At 36.3% G+C, this 17712-nt stretch overlaps 1 protein-coding gene across 7 annotated transcripts in view; it reads left to right on the plus strand.

Annotated features, from left to right (window-relative positions):
- The window catches only part of CHRM3 (cholinergic receptor muscarinic 3), a 255006-nt gene that overhangs the window by 218819 nt on the left and 18475 nt on the right, over positions 1–17712 (plus strand). The window contains exon 1 of one of the 7 annotated variants that reach the window (XM_085055550.1): positions 143–222. The exons of 5 other annotated variants lie outside the window; for them this stretch is intronic. Coding sequence is in view for 1 of the 2 variants with exons in the window: in XM_085055547.1 (XP_084911673.1) it covers positions 6216–6250 (35 nt within the window). In the remaining variant the exon portion in view is untranslated. Of the gene's footprint in view, positions 1–142; positions 223–6164; positions 6251–17712 lie in introns of those variants that run through there. One more of the 7 variants, XM_085055547.1, reaches the window with a different exon arrangement.

A 17712-nucleotide genomic window follows, 5' to 3' on the forward strand; every position in this document is an offset into this window, starting at 1 on the left:
TAGCAGATAATAATTTGCTTCTAGAGTCACCAGACAGATCCCACAATATCAAAGATTTGGGGTTCATCTGCTATTGTCTGATAGTGCAGTGCTTCCAGGGTGCTCACAAACTGCCCAATCCCTTTGGCAGGAGGTCCTGGGGAAGAGAAGGGCAGGAAAAGAAGGAAGGCAGCAGCAGTGTAGGAGCAGTGCCTGCAGATCCGTCAGCTGATCTCCTCCTGAGTAATTCCAAAGAAAATATTTACATGTCTGTTTGTGATAAACAAACCTACAAGTGTGAATCCTTAGACATGATATGAGAATCCAATAAATAAGGGTTAGGAGGCGGGAATCTCTGCATTACAGTGAAATACTTCAGAGTCATCCAAAAGAGTGATTTCAAATGTCTTTGAAGCACAGAATCCATATTTGCACTAAAAAGTGAAAGTCTCTTGCTTCCAAGAGCACTGTTTGTACTGAACTCACCAGTGCCTTTGCCAGAAGAGACAAGAGTTGTGTATGTCACACCAGGAGACTCCTTTGGTAATTTAATGTCCATTAATATATATCAGTACAACTTTTAAGCATGCCGTAATGTCTCTTTTTGTGACCAGAAGCACTATTGCCTAGGGTTTGGAAAATGAAATTTGTATTCTCCATGTGGCAGACTCTTTGTGTGTAGCTTTTGCATTTATAAAAAGGAAATTATATAAAAGTCTGGGAAGTCATTCTCAGTTTTGTACATGACCCTTATGAAAATAAGGAAAAAACCAACCAATTTTTCTGTTGTGTTTCCAAGGAGAATTCATAGCTAAAAGACAAAAAATAATTATTCCAGGAATAAGCCAGTGCAAATAACTGTAGGACCTTTATTTGAACAACACTCCACCAAGTTTCTTTACAAACCTAAATTACAGTTGCTATGTTCAATCTTGTTTGCTCTGCCAACCTGTAGAAATAGCTGTCATGGTTTATGTTGTTAATGCTACACTATGACAGGGTCTGTGTATCCACAAAGATATCCAAGATACACTGCCTAGTTCTCTTTGCAGACAGAAAAGGGAAATTTTAATGCAAATCAGTTCTTCTTTATCACCAGAGCTGGGAGTGGATAGCTTTAGAAGTGAAAGGAAGTTGCACAGTCCAAGTCCTTATTCCTGTTTGTTGTCTATAGTCAGCATTCATGTCTTATGTTACTCCGTGGTGACTGGGTGACTTAGCGAAATTAGAAAAGAAATGCTGTATTGTTTCAAAATAAATGTTTTGAACATTTTTGCCTAAGTATATGTCACTGTTGAGCCGCTAGCAGAGAAAAAGACCTGAGTTCTCAGTGTGGCAAGAAAAGAGAGCTTTATTATTTTGATTCCAACCTATATAGACTTTTCAGAGATCACCCAGATTGGTCAGTCAGAAACTTCCCCCTAGGCCTGACTGGCCAGGCCCGAACTGCCTAAATCTCAAGACACTGTTTTAATAACATCCAAACTTTATCTTTATTTATAAAACACAGGAGAAAGTTCTCATGGGAAAGACCTGTGCTAGCCACAAGTATATAATAAAAATAGATTCGTCTCCAAATGGAGATGAATTATTTAAAATTTTATCTTCAGAGGACATTTGATATAACTGTGTGAGAGGAGAAAGGAGGAAAACATTGCATGCAGAAAGCAGTAGGTTTTAAATCAGGTGTATTTCCTTCCAAATCAGTTAAATGAAAACTGTACAATTAAATATGTTAGAGTTAGGAGCATGACTCCTAATCTGGAAAGCAAATTTTAGCATAATGTCTGGTAGGAGATAGGTTAGGATGTGGTTAGAGGGGTGGGGCTGTAGGCAGAAGTTGTACCTTAGTAAATTACTGATTAATAATTCTGATAATGAAACAAAACTAATTATTGGTTTGTGATGGCAACTGTAAAATGTAGTTTTTGCTTGATGATGCAAACCAGGCTTGACGTTGATGAAAATTAATTTTGACTGGAGGGAGCAATGTTTCGAACTATTCAAATTAAATCAGAGCTGTTTTAAGTTGCAGTATTTGTAAGGGAGATGCAAACAGGTGTCTTACCAATGTGAACATCAAACTGGGTGATGCTAAAATGGATTACAGTCTTTTAGTCCCATCTTCCAAAGTCACATGTAAGAGGATATGTCCGCAGCTTTATGTATGCTCATATGCCCTTGGTTGCTCATTTTGCTCATCTTGAGAGTTCAAGGGATGATCATCATAGGAGAATGATTATTCTTCAGCTCCCAGCGCTCATCTTCCAAATTACCTCTAACCAGAGCAGAAAATTAACAGGAGGTCCTTTTTCTTTTGAGAATGACATATTTGCAGAGTCCTGTGGAAATAAAATCCACTGAATAGCTTCTTTAATTTCCTCTAGTCTTTGCTGCTCTTTATGGGACAAATCAAGGAAACAAATGGTTAATAGGACTACACTTTACTTTAGTTCACATCAGCACAAGCTTGGAATAACTCCTTCCTGGTGAGGTTGGTCTAAATTTACACTGATCTAAATCAGAAAATGAATTGACTCACAAGATTGCTGGTTCTAATTGTTTTTTTAATACCCCAAAGCTTGTCTTGGCACTACCCTGAAATGTAAAATGTAATTCAGAAAAATTAATGGGATTGTTAAAAGAGCTGCTTCTAAGCTTTCCTTGAAAGTGATTTAATCTCAGTTTTGAAATTAATTATTTTTCACTTATTTTTGTATTGCTACTTTGTTTTTAGAGTCACCATTTCAGCCCATGTTATTTCAATTTTAGTGATCAGGTACTAATACTGCTTATCAGAATGCACTTCGCAGCAAACTAACCAGAGGTTCTGTAAGTCTGATTCCTAAATTTCTCCACAAGCAAGCAGTCAGTTCAAAAGATGGTAGTAAAAAACAGAAAATATTTGAAGCATTTTGGTGGGGTTTGCCCATCAGACGCAACTTAAATTGGGAATACTGTGTTCATTGTATTGGAGGTATACAGAAAATGTAGTTTTTTCATATGAAAACAACTATGTGCTTTCTTTTAATGAAAAATATCTTTGTGTCATGAGCAAGAGCTGGTTATTTTGTTTGTGGTGGTTAAAGCTTAATGATGTTTTAGAGGATCTGTGTATTATAGGATCTATTTGTATTTGCAAAGTAAACTTTAACATTTAATGATAATAAAAGAACTTCTGGATTATTTCGCACTTACTGCTAATAATGAGATGAAAAATAGTAATTTGACAGCTATTAGAATAAAGTGTGGACTTCCTATTTCTGATTTGGGGCAAGACTTAAATGTAGTGGCAGTTAATAGTTATAATCATGGGAAATGAAGCCAGAGCACAAACATTTTAAAAGTGTTAAAAAACTGACTGGGTTTTTCTTAGTGTTCTGTTGCTTCTGTAGAGACATGGGAGTCTATGAGGGAGAAGAGAGAGGAAGGATGTGGGCAGCAAGAGGTGAAATATTTGTTTTTCAAGAAGTTAAACTGATTAATTGGTTTTAATCACAGTTCAGAAGACTTGTCTTTCCACATCTGAAAACTGAACTCAGAAATGTGTAACTATGCCTTCTCTGTGCTTCAGACAAAAGCAGAGGTGACAGGTTTGACCACCTTCCACATGTTGGAGAAGCACCATGAGGATTCAGGAAGCTTTTTCCCTTTGGCTGGAAGTATCAGGTCAGTTGTACATTGAAGGCACAACTGTGCCTGGAGTTACAGCAGACACCAGGCCACCACCCATCACTGCAGGGAGCTTCTGTAGAAACGTGGGAGGAAGGAATGGTCTCTCATTAAAACATCCTGTGCTGTCAGAAAGTATAATATAACGGCACTATCAGTCACTACTGTTCCTGGTGTTTCTAAGATTTTCTTTGCACAATTTTGCCTGTATTTTTATGTAAATAAAGAAAATCCTACAGAAAAACTCAGACCAGTCAAATGGAGCTGTTACTTTCCAAGCAGCCCTGGCTGGATATGAAGTAAACCAGCCTCCTCGCTTAAGAGGAAACTAAAACTACATTTTAAAATTATAATTCATTTAAATGACTACATAACTTATGCTTCTAAAAAACCTGAAAGATTGCTCTCATTTTTAGCTATCACCCTTCTTTTGTTTTTATTTTATTTTTAAATTTCCAATTGTTTTTCATTACTGTATGATAGAATATTTGAAAGCTGAGCAGAGCTTGGCGATTTTTGATTTTTTAAAATGTATTTCATCTTTTACAAGATGATAATTATATGTAGTTTGAGCATCTTTGGAAAATACAATAAATGAAAAACAGTACTTGTATCATCCCATGTATGTAACAGCCCTAATACAGATATTATTCTCATATCTGGATACTTTAATCTTAGAAACTTAATATGCTTCACAGACATACTTAAGCTGCTCAAATAGTGTCTAAGATGAAGGCACTTGATAGAGGTAAAATCTATTCTTGTAAAAACCAACACTGTTTTGGTATTCTTTTAGAGAAACTGCATTTTTGTTTACACACATTTGGGTAGTGATTTAATGGAAGCATTCATTTAGGATGAAATAAAGCTCTGCTGAGAAGACTAATACAGCTCTAGGAAAAAATTTAAGTCAAAGTCCTATTTGGACCTTATTGGGACCTAGCTGCTGCGTAAACTTTATGCTACCTTTTTGCATGAGCACATTTTCCACTTTGAAAACATACCAAAAAGAGCTTGTATTTTGAAATTGATTTTGAAATCGAAGAGAGTTTAAACTTAAAATAGTATGTCTATATTTCTATTGTTATTTTGTATTTTAAATTCAAGAAGTGGAGAAATCCCTGAGGTGTGGAAAATCATTGTGTATACAATACTTCCGTAGTGCATTTTTCCAAGGACAGCCTTAGTGTTGTCAACCTTAGTGCGGCGTTTTTAATACCTGAGCTGCTGTAAAAATTTCCTTATGCAGTTATTATTTTTCAGTTAGCTTTACTATATTGGGACCTGCATTGAGACTTAAGGAATAGAATTTGGCTGCTATCCATTTCCACTTTTTTGCAAAAAAAAAATATGCTCTGGGTCTGCTGGAGCTCTGTTGCTCCATATTGCTTCAGGCTCTACAGTCTCCTGAGGAGGCACTATGCTGAAAGAGCACCACAGGCACTGGGTTTCCTTAAACTGAGACACTCTCTTCCCCAACTCTGCTCTCCACAGGTCATGAATTAATCTCTTGCTTTCTGCCTGTGGTATTTTAGATGTATCTACAAGTCTCCTTGGCCATCCTTTCCTCCTTGACTTCTTTTCAATACACAGATCTAGATTCAAAGGTGAATTGATGTGGAAGTGTCTTCCCTCCTAATCTTCTCGAGTGTCATCCACTTCATAACACCCCTGTGTGCAGGAGATTGCCCACCTCCACACTGCCTGTGGGAGCAGTCCCTGCTGAGTCCCCAGTATAGTGCTTATGTTGCCTATTTGCAAAAGTAGGGAAAAGTTTAAGCTAGCCCATACCTTCTGGTCAAGTCTCAGCCCTGTTGTAACTTCAATATAGGCTTAAATACATAGGAAAAACCCCTGGGTCCCTGATGAGGTGAAATTAGCTTGAAGGGAGAAAGGTGGTGAAATCTCGCAAAACACATCAAAATTTAACTGTTTCTGGCTCTCATCCCCAGTAGTGTTCTCCTCATAAATTCACTTTGCTTACACAAATGAAAAGCCTTTAGCCTAGTTTTGAATACAGAACTGAGTGGGTATTTACAGAATATATTTAGTAACCAAATAAATTCTATTTCATTAGGACTAGAAAGACATTTCATTTGACTTGCTTTCACTCACAAACCTGTCTCTCGATCTTTCTTATATATCTTCTCCCTGAAAAACCTGTCAAAGAATGATAAAATATACATCTATTGATATTTTAGATTTTTCATTTAATTCTCTCATTGAATCCAATAATTCCACACTTCTTGTGCTGTTGACAACTTTTGTGAGTAAGATGCCAGTGATACCCAAAAGTGGCATCTCTGTTATGCTGTTTGTGTTCTGGCATTGGAGGTTTGTATATGCCCAAATCAATATGAATCAGTGCAGGGTGTGGATTGTGAGAGACTGACTGCATACCTTGTAAATGGCTAGAATTTCTGCAGTTGATTAAAGAGGCATCTCTTTAATTTTTATTGCCATTGGGTAGGCGCAGTGTAGAGCTGGGTCTGGATGCAAGGCTGATTGCTGCATTGTCGACCCCATTCACAGATGGAAAATTGCCATTAGCCCTGTGTAGTGTGATGAAGTCTGTGCAGATGCCACATCCATTTGAAAGGTAATTGAGTATCTGTTGGATACATCTATTTATCTTATTCTGAGGCATCATGGACTTCTGAAACACAATATCCAGCCTTGTCTCACAGGAGCGGACTAGGTGTTGGGAAAGCAGTCAGGCCTGAGGTAAAAGCAGACAGCTTTCTTCAGGTGCTTTTAGCTGATGTTCAGGCCTGGCTTTTCCACACAATGCATGGTTTGTTGGGTGGAGAAGACTGCAGGACAAAATGGGAGACAATTGTTCATGAATGTCCAAAGCTCATAAAAATCATGCAGTATGTTCCCATGACATGGTGAGATGGAGTGGAATAGACTCTCAGCTGTTTCCTAATATATTCATATCCTGAAGGGCTCTTCTTGCTTTTCTGATACCTTGCTGAGAGGAGTCACCCACTTAAAATCTTCTAATGACTGTTTCAGCAATAAGTAGCATTTTACAGTAAGTATCTTTCCCTTTGTAGTTAGTGAAAATGGTTGTTATGTACAGCAGAGTAACAGGGAAGAGAGTCACTCCCAATGTCAAGGATCACCAGTTTCCAACTTTTTCTTTCCAAAAATCCAGTGACAGTGTTGACCATATTTTAGGAAATGTTGCAGATCCAAATCCTGTGTATTGCATTTGAACTCATGAATAATCAGCTGCTGTCCTTAGCTAGAGGTCAGTCAGTGTTCACATCAAGTTTACATCACATTTCATCCCCTAGTAAATCTCTGGAAATAAATGTCATCTAGTCAGGCTACTCCTCATCTACTGCAGGTTAAGCTACTATATGAAAATGTCAGTTGATGTCTTAAAAGTAATAGACTACCACTTTTTTCACCTTTGTCCTTAAAAAGAAAAAATAGGCATAACTAATCTGCATACAGTTTAACACCGTACAGCCTTGGTAGTGAACCAACTACATTCCTCTTTTTTTGTTTCACAAATAAATAGAAAATATTCTTTAAATACTTGCTTTAAAACAAAGGATAACAAATGTAACATCATTGGGCTTTTTATGTAACTATTCTACTATTCTCAACCATTATTATCAATTGTAGCAGGGTCTTTCAGTTTTTATTTTTCTTGTGTTTGTGAATGGCTCTTGTAATTGATCTCTGCAGGGATTTTGTATCTCTGACTTCCTTTTTAAAGGATATTTCCAATTAGGCCAGCAGTCAGTTTATATGCTAGGATAAAAGAAGCATGCCACTTTCAGTAGAATGAATCAACTTTTACATTGTGAATAAAATGTGTTAAGGATGTCTAAGATCAAAATTTTTAAAGAAGCTAACAAGAAAGTTTGTTACAAATGAAAAAAATATCTTTCTGCAGAGAAGAAAATCTTTTTAAGAATTTGGTCATGAATGTAAAGCCCTCAGTGTGCAGTCTCCTAAGTAAAGATATGTTCATAATAGTTAGTTGAACTATACTGAGAAGAAATGCAGTGCGAAAACTCGGAATAAATGTTTTTGTTAGTGGTATCTGTTATTTTTCTATGAAGAACCACAGTTAAGAATACAATTTTACACTTTGATGTCACATTTCTAATACTGGGAGTAAAGGCAAGTGGGAGAGAAGGGGTAGAAAAACTTACCAGATGCTGAGCATTTTGTCTGTGGGCATGCTAGCAAAGGAAAACTCTTATTCATAACTTTTTTTGAGGATGAATCCATTTTGGTTAAAATGAGTCATTACTATATTTTCATCATGTATATTTTTCACATATTAAACACGATAGAGGCTTTACCTGGACATCCAATACATTTCTTTCTTAGTTTCCAAATTTAGCTGTTCCTAGTGCTTAGAAACAAGAGTACTACCAGCAATTAGAAATAATCCCTATAAATAAACTGTTTTCTTTATTGCAACCAGTGTGAACTCAGTAAAACTTTGTATTGACTTGCTGCATGTAGTAATAGCTGTATTTGAATGTCGTTTGCTACACAAGACCACAGTTTATAAAGTTGTCATTAATGCAGTACTTTTATTGATGCAAGTGCATTCTACTAATTGTCTTCAGTATTGCTTTGCTTTAGTTTTAAAGAAAAGCTGTATGAAATAGTACTAATGCAACTGGAGTTTCACTATTGCCTTTTAGTTACTTTATTGATTATCCTTTACTTGACTTCATCAAATTTGCAAAGGTCATTTAAATAACTGCTCTCAAAAAATGCATCCTCAAGACTTAGTAATTAAAATTAGTCTGTGGTCTAAACCTTTTTCTTAACAGACTAATTGAAGTATAACTCAGGGTAAGAACAACTGGTTTAATTGGATTGTTCCATGGGCTTGTTTCCAGATGCTGAGTCATATCTCTGATGTGGGTCCTGTCCCTGTAATCTGGCTCTCCAATATTCACAGGAGGCATGACAAGTGAGCTGCATTTCCCAGGATTACTGCTGTTTGTCTGTGAGGGCTGTTGTTTGAGCTGATGCAAAAGCAGAGCTTTCACCCTTCCATAATCTCCTGCTGAGCAGATTTACAGCCAGCTGATGTGTGGCCAGAACAGCAGGAGCGCAATGACACACCACCCACGGTGCTGTGGCTCTTCCATTCACACTCTTTCACTTCACCTAAGGAAGATGAAAAGCATCTCTGCCTGTCTGAGCTGACATCTTCACCTCTCACTCTCTCCTAGTTATCAAGCTGTGGCAGAGGCAGGTTTTCAATAACTCCTCACTTCCACCAGTCAAACAAAATTACAGATATTTTCTTATTACATTCCTAAGGTTCTCACATCATTTTCAGCTCCAGCTGAGGGAAAGAACAGACTCAAAAATTATGGGAAGTATGGGATTAAGAAATCATTAACCACTGATCTTCATCAATAGATATAGTCTGAAATTATAGTCCCTAGATGTTGCTGTTCCTAGAATGGAAGTGTTTTAGCTCTCATTATCATAATTGTTCACCTCTTGTTTCAGTAGAGCTTCACGTCTCAGCCTGGCTATCCTGTGGCACAGGCTGCATTTGTAGATCTCAAAGCAACGGGATTTTTTTATGTTGGATGTAGTCTTTGAGCAATAAGTGTTCATTGGTGGGAACAATTACTCAAATTACTGTTATTACTACTTTTTGCATGAATGCAAGCAAACCATAATTGACTAAAAAAAATCCCTAAAGGAATAAAAGTATTTTTCATCGGAAATGAAAACTGACAGGCTCCTACAAGTACAAAAGGGCACAAAAATGTGATTCCTGTCAAAGGACGTAAACCTTTTTTATTGTAGATAGGAGACCTTGAGAAGATGAAAACTTTAAAACCTGTGATCACATTTTTATTGAGTTTCAGCTGTGAATGTTGTGAAGTAAGCCTTTTTCATTACAGCTCTTCCTGATACAAGTAACATTTGATCTGGCAAGGTAAATATGTTCTCAGAGTCTATTATAGCAGAGAACAAGCCTTTAATTTCTCTAGTACAGGATTCTTCCATTGCAAAACATTTAGGTGCCAAATGTATCTTTCTCTCAAAGTAAATTAAAAAGCTAAACATTTTTCTAGACTTGAAAAAACTGTAGACAGCTAAAACTCATTGGACCCTAGTCCATCTCTTTGCTAATAGGAGTTTCCTTCTTTAAGTACTTCTCATTTTCCAGTTTAGTCTGTTTAGGTTGTTTGCCAGTTTAACATTTTAAGAACTTTCTTTAGAGCTTCAAAAGTATCCTAAAGACTGATGGTGCCAGGTGTCATAGTATAACCCTCAGCTGGAATCAGGACACCAGGAAATCTTCCCTTTGCTCATATAATTGAGTGCCTTCCATATACATTAAATAATATCCTCCCTTTCTTGGAGCTGCACTGTTGGGGGTTTTGCCCCTGCTGTCAGCCTCTTCATTATTTCTGAGACACTTGTGCTTCATCGCTGTAAGCCATTTCTTTGAAGATGTAGGCACAACCTGTGAGAATAATAATGTTTCACTTATTCTGTTAAAATTTCCAAAATTACTTGATGCCCTTCCACACTTTTAGTATTTCTTCTGTACTTGTCATCTTATTTAAACAATATGTTTCCTCACTCTCTTCCCATAACTCAAGGAATTCTATTCCTCAATTTTTTTTTTCTCTTTACTCTTTAGGTATTTTGTAAGTGTCTTGTACAGATTAAGTTGGCTGGAACAAAATTCTCTATTACACTATGGTATGACAGATGTATCTCTCAACCTTTCAGCCCTCTCAATATGAAGTATAATAGAAATTCACATAAGGCTGTGCATCATGAAGATGTCTAAGCTAAACTGAAATTAATTTATAACTAAAAGATAAAATCTTGTTTGGGTAAAAAAATAATAAGTAATGTAATTTTTTTCTTTCATATGCCAAATCTTCAGAACTTCAAAAGAACTTTCTCCGTTAACTGCAATATATATTGTTACTACTCCTGGAGTAGTGTGATGCAAATAACTCCCATGTAGACTTATAGTGTTAAGGATATCAAATTCTGCAGAGTCAATTTGAAACCTTTAGCCTGAAATCTATTCCTGCTTGAGATGTTTTCAGTTCACCTGTTAAAACACTACTAAAATAAGATTAATTCAAAATTAAAAGAAACATATCAAAAGATGATATGTCTCTGAAGTAATTTATTTTCGTAATTTCTCCAAAGTTTAGGGTTAATATTATGAACTCACAAGTTAATTTGGATAGTTAATATTTCAAATGAATATGACTCTGAAGTATAGAAAAACTGTAAAAAAATGGATTCAGAAGGATGATTTTATAATTCTTTTTTCATTTTTCATTAATTTATTTTTTATACGTACTCTTATTCTGTAGTCTCAGATTTGTAAATGATATGCCATTACGGAAGTCAAAATCAATAGCATAGACAATCTTTTTTTTTTTTCACATTAGCAATTGCACAGATATTTGCATAGTATTTTTTTCTGATCAGTACCAGTGGGTTTTCCAAAAGATGCTACTGGGAAGCAGTTTGGTAGTGCAGAGGGAATATGCATTGTTCCTGCACTGATATAGTAAAGTTAATGCAGTATCCATTAGCAATGACTGAGTATCCATTTCCTTTCCATTATTTTATGTCTTGCCCACAATTTACTTGCTGTCTGGCCTTTAGGATTCTGATTCATTAACAAATGGGAGAACATAGCCTTAATATTTCTAGTCAAATACATTATTCTATAAAATTCAGCTCCAAGCATCTGTCAGTAGTTTTGCTACATGTATTATAATACACAAGTGTGTATGTTTTATATATAAAATATGCAAAAATATTTGTTTGGTATCAAGAGATTTGAGCTGAAATACTTAACATCTGGGGTTGTATTCTGACTCACTAGAAACTTAGAAGACAATAATTTATTTTTGTTTTCCTGAAAAAGTACAGTTTCCAAGAACTAGAAATAGTTGCATTAAAACTTTCTGTAGAAGTGTTGTCTTGGTAAAAATCAATATGAATTTTTCATGTAGATTTTACTGTCTGTAGGTGGTGACTTGATTTCATTTTCACCTGGACTCAATAGGCTCTGGACGTTTCTTGCCTCTGAATATTAAGACAGCTGCGCCTAGCAGGGAAACAAAAATGGAACTTGCAGACACTGCATGGCTTAATTCTCTGTGATATAGATGCAAAGTGCTGTAAGTCATTGCAGTCCACTAAAGGTGGGCCAGAATTGAGCATCAGCATGTCAGAAATTCCTTCAGGAAGAGAGAATTCATGTTTCACTTATGTCTGGTTTCTGGTTGTCTAATTGGCATTGTTTGCTACAAGAGGAATTTGCAGGCAAAAATATATCATATATGCTGCTGTAATAGAAATATAATGTATATGTTGATTTAACTTTTTCCTAGAAGTTTGTAAAGTGTGAGTAACCATTTTTACTCCCAAACAACCATGGCACATAGCAGATTGTAGTCTGATAATTCTTGTTAGCAGGAAAAAAAAACAGCCAAACTTGCTACATATGGCTGATTCCATTTTGTGCCAGGGAATCCAGTGTGCAACCCCAAATGGCTGAAAAAGATCTAAGAAGCTTCAGGTATTCTGCTGAAGTGCCATTGGAGATCTCAAATGGACATACAGAGGCAGAGGAAAAAGTAAATGAGAAATTGGCAGTAAAACAAGAGTAGTGTTCAAATGAAGGGGACTGACCACCCTCAGGACTTCCGCTGGAGCTTGGTTAATTTGTTCATTTCCAGTTAACATCCTTATCATTTGGGACTCAATAAGAGGAACAGAAAGCTCCTAGCCTTTGTGTACAGGATCTCCATTACCACCCAGAAAATCCTTATCAGCTAAATTAGTATCCATGAAAGAAATATATCTCAGCCTAATTCCTAAGTTTATTCAAAATACTAAGTATTTGGGGATTGCAGGCTCTGCTTAGTATGGTGCAGCTGGTGCAATAAAATTAGGTACCTTGGGCAACTGCAAATATAAGTGTGAAGGACCAATTTGGGGGTGTAAATTGCTTCTTCCTCAGAGTTGCTGAAATCTTAGTCAAGGTCAGATTATAACTAGTCTTGTACAGGCATTCAAGGCAGGAAGGATGGAAACTGCAATATGCTGCTGTCTCCCTGTTTGTGCAGAGATGCAGTTCCAGTTGCTGCTCTCCCTGAGTCAAATGTGTGTGCAGAGAAAGGTACCAATGTCCTGGAAAGTAAAAAGCTGAACAAAGCCAGTTGTTTCTCTGCAGCCTCTGTACCTCTTGTGCCAGAGAGCAAGTAAGGAATCTTGGTGCAGCCTGCCTCTTCAGGCAGAGAGAGAGGTAAGTGTGTGCTCCAGGAAAGCACTCACATTACAGAGTATTTATTCCTCTCATTTAAACACACAGAAAATGAATGAATGCTGTACTAGAAACTCACTGAGATCCATATATATATATATATATGCACACACATAACACACAGTGTTGCTCACAGCATGGTTGTAGTTGGATGACTACACGTAGTATATGTTTGGAGTCCTTGATTTGTCTTCCTAGTTATTTGCCATTTTTCTTGTGTCTTATGAATAATGGCTGTGAAATAAACCAAAATCTGGTGTGTATAAATAGTACAGGAAAATTGGGCAAGACATAAAAACATTGATAACCATTCTGTTCTTGTTTCACAAATATTCCATAATCACTGGGAAGACATTCTAAAAGAATGATATATGTATGTTTGCCCATGAATACACATACTCCCACATGCCTTTCTTCACTCATAACTGATCTGCACAGCTTTGATGAGCCTGTCTCTGATAATAAATTGTTAGAAGGTGTTAAATACGTGGTCTGAGAGAATAGAGGCAATCTTGCCAGTAGTCTCAGTAAATACACATACACACTATAGGAACATAGGTAGCAATAACTCCCATAATCAATATATCAAACTGCTCTCTCTTCACTCCTTTTATTATGTACGTTTCACTTTCCAAAACCTATTCATTTAAGTAAGCTAGACTGTGTGTGTTGGTATAAATGCACAACGTATTGATCCCTGGCAAGAGTCAAAGTAGTGATCTGTTTGGTACATGGATACTGCCAAACTGGGAAAGTGAAAGATAAAGTTTGGCCAGATACCAATGCAGGGTTTCCTTGCAGCAGTGGGGTAACAGGAAAATGTCACTTTGAGGAAAAGCTTTTCTCCTGGATATTAAGCAGAGCTCTAACACCATGAGGTATAGAGCTGGCAAGATTGCCAAGTACGGATGAGCTGGGAATTCAAGGACCTGGGCAATTGCCCTTGATAGGAAATGTGTTTTGTCAAAAAAAAAAAAAAAAGAAAAAAAAAAGCCCTTCTGCAATATTTGCAGCATTAACTTACTTTAAAAGGTTAGCCATCTAACACCTTGCTTTATTGTAAAACATGATCCATGACTTCTATTATGGTACTTGTTATAACTCTGCTGGATTCTATATTAAAATGTTCAATCCATATGTAACTATTTTTTAATGTTTGCTTGGAGAGAGTAGTTTGAGGTGTTTAGAGATACTAAAAAATTCAAGACAAAGTACCAATTCTTTGAGAGTTGAGGAAATGAAAAATTAATTATATAGACTTAGTGCTTTTGTAAATAATTAGCTATAGTCTTGACATTTAAATACATTTGGGTTTTTTTTTTCTACTTGAATAGATCAACTGAGGCACAAAGCAGGTAAAAGCCAAGATCATAAAGTTTATGTGAGTCTGCATTTTGATTTTCACCTTGAGCCACCTTTAATCTTGTGGACTTTCCATACACACAAGTCAATAGCTTAGGGTGAAAAGCTTTGCTAGCACCGTTGAAAATTATGTAATGAGGAACTTAGTTTCAAAGTCATATAGTCACTGTAAGAACTAGAAAAAAAAATGTTGACTGCTAAACTAAATTGTTGTCCTGACTCTCAGCAGTGCTAGCAATGTCAGATGGGAGCACTCCCTTCCCAAAAGGCTATGTGGCAGAATCCCTCTTTGCGGGATTTGAGAGTTTAGCCCTAAAATTATCACCTAACTTCTTTTTCCTTAAAAGTTGGTGAATTGATCCTCCTGGGATCCCTCCCTGGGACTTTGGAGAAACCTCAGCTCCATCTAGTTATCTGAGGTTTGAAAGTTTTGGTTTTAATTATAGTCCAAATGAGAATTATATGAGTGAGTGTGAGATGCAGTTATGGAACAATACTTGAATGCCATATACTTCATCTTAATGGTTTCTAAAAACATAGCAGTGTAATTAGAATAACCTTATATCTGATTCTGCCACTGGACAGTATTCCCATATTGTCTCTAATGGCTTACTCCTCTGTATCAAGACAGAGATTTCTTTTACATCTTTGGAGGTTGATGTTTTAATTCCTTTGGTGACAGTTCTGATTCTTCAGATGGATCAAAAATTAGTGCTACTGGATCAATTTTTCACTTTGGGCATGTATCCCATTTAGTGGACCAAGGGAAACATACTGTAATTCAGTTTGTTCTTCTGAACCTCCTATGGGCCTTTCAGGTCAGTACTGCAGTAATGCTTGATGAAAAAAATGTCTGATGCTTGATACAAAGCCTTTTAAAAAAGAGACTTAGAAAAACTGTACTTTGAACAATTTCCAATGAGATTGTGCCTGCACCTCACCAGAGGAACAGATAACTTCAAATTTATAAGCCTTACAAAGAGACCTGGCCAGAAAGCTTCAGGTACAGAAATTTCCACTGCTAAATGCTTTTTTCAGGACATGGAAGGCTTTCTCTGGAATCTAGCAATTCTACTTACATCTTTTGGATGTAAAAGGATGTAAATTCATTATGTAGACTAGTGATTAATTAACTACAGATATTTTTAAAATTTAAATATATAAAACACTTAATGACGTTGTCAAAGTAAAGTCTTTTGACAATGAAACAGTTTCACTTCAATGTCGATACAAAAACCTGCTTGGATTCCAAATAAAATAAAATAGAAAAAGGCCTCAAACTTGTCTGAATTTGAACTATTGCCTTTTCATTCCAAGAAAAAGAAATTTAAAAAAGGAACATTTCTTCTGAGAAAAATTAGGGATTTTCACATGCCCAGTTTTATTCATGGCCTGTGCTGAGCTGCTCTAAATGTTCTACCAAATGTGTCTTTTTCAAAGGTTTCTCTGCTCAAAGTCACAGGGTTTTTTACCATCTTTACACTGGTTAGTCCCTATAGTTTTTGCCGCTTCATCAAGAGTACTGGGAAAAACGCTGCAATTGGAAACTTGTTTTTCAAACTAGAGTTTTAGAAGTCCAGGTGCACTTTACCCTCCCTTTGCCTGAAGACATGCATTAATTATGGCCTCAGGGATATCTGGAAACCAAATTTAGTTTCTCTGAGGTAAGAAAATTACAACTATCTTTAGATGTAGCCAGTATTTTTCCATAGTTCATAGAGCACTGTTTTGAAGCTCTGCCATCAATCACAAAATTATATTTAAATTAAATTGTAGGTTTAAAAAGATTCAGTAGAAATAGGTAATACTGAGAGTCAGAGAGAATAATATTTTCCATGCTGAGATCTGGAAGCAGCTGGACTTCCTGTAAGTTTGAGGCATTTTTTTCATTGGAGACAATTATATTAGAGATGTAGGACCAAAACCTTTCAGATAAACTACTGAAATTATGAAGGAGAGGTTTTTCACGGAATATGAGAAAGCAGTTTTTGATTTGATATGATTTTTTGAATTGCCTGTTTAGCATATCTTGTCAACCATGCAATGGCTCAAGAGATTAAGGGACCTCCACCAGGATTTGTGCTGTGGTTGTGTAAGAAGAAGCAATATTTGGTTCAGGAGATCTCCTTCAATTTGCTGTTTCAAGTGAAGTGTCATCACATTGTCAGGAGAGGATGTGTTTCAGAGGAATGGCTCCTTAGCATGTAAATGTTGGCTGGACATTCACAGAGGCTGCTGCTGGAAGGGCAAAGTGATCCACAGGCTGTATTGGTTGTCAGGGCTGGTAAATGGTCATGGTTTGGTCCTCAGCAAAAAGGAATTTACTTTTTCAATTCTTTGTTTAACAATTATGTTTTTCTTCTAGTATTCTTTTCTAATCCTTAATGAACTACAGGAGATTAAGGGATTGAAAACCCCAAAATAATAGCAACAAAAACCTACCACACTCAATCCTAAAAAAAAAAAAAAAAAAAAAGAAAAAAAAAGGCATATAAAATCTGTTGAATGAGATTACGATCAGTTATGCCACAGGCTGGTGGAAATATGCTAGGTTATGAATGGGGCTCTTTATGGGTTTTTTTACCATTTTGGTGTGTGGGATAGAGTGTTCGTTTAGTTACAGAAATAATCAGTAGGTTACACCTTGCTGTTGGGAGCTTTATATAATAAGCTACCAACATTTTAAAAAACAGAATGTTTTGAACACACTCAGATGAATGGCAATTGTAGAGCGTAGCAGAATGTATTTCCTTGGAATCTTAAAAGCACCTGCATGAAAACAACATGTGAATAAAATTAATTTTTGTTTAGTTTTAAAATCGCATAGAATTACATTCAGGTTGCTTTATTTTTCAGTCTTATCACTCATAACTATGTGTGTGGTCTCTACAGGCAACATGCTCTCTACAGATATAGTAGATTTAGGCACATTAAATCCAGAGTAGATTTAACCAGATATAAGGACATGCATGCATGGAGAACACAGGCTAGCACAGGAGGTATTTCTAGGGCTGAGCTGCAGAGCACTGAGGAGCTAAAGGTTTCCCAGTGGTCCAGGTGGATTCCCACACTCCCAAGTAATCAAATCCCCAGCTCTTACATGTAGTTCAGAATTAAACAATCTCTATTTGAGTAGTTGTGAGTTGCTACAGAACTAATTGTCCTTGTCATTCTCTGACTGCAAAAAAAGAAAAATCTAGTGGATATATGCTACCAGTTCTTTTAAGGTAAAAGCAAAAAAGTAATTTTTTATGTATATCCCCACATTCACTCAGATCTTGGCTTACCTATAATGTCAAATATCACCCAACCACGTAGAAATTATACAGATCATCATTCTTTTCTTTCTGGGTAGTAAAAATGTGGAAAATACAGCA

Source organism: Lichenostomus cassidix, chromosome 3 (genome assembly GCF_008360975.1).
Source record: "Lichenostomus cassidix isolate B80296 chromosome 3, HeHo_3.0, whole genome shotgun sequence".
Classification (NCBI taxonomy): Eukaryota; Metazoa; Chordata; class Aves; order Passeriformes; family Meliphagidae; genus Lichenostomus; species Lichenostomus cassidix.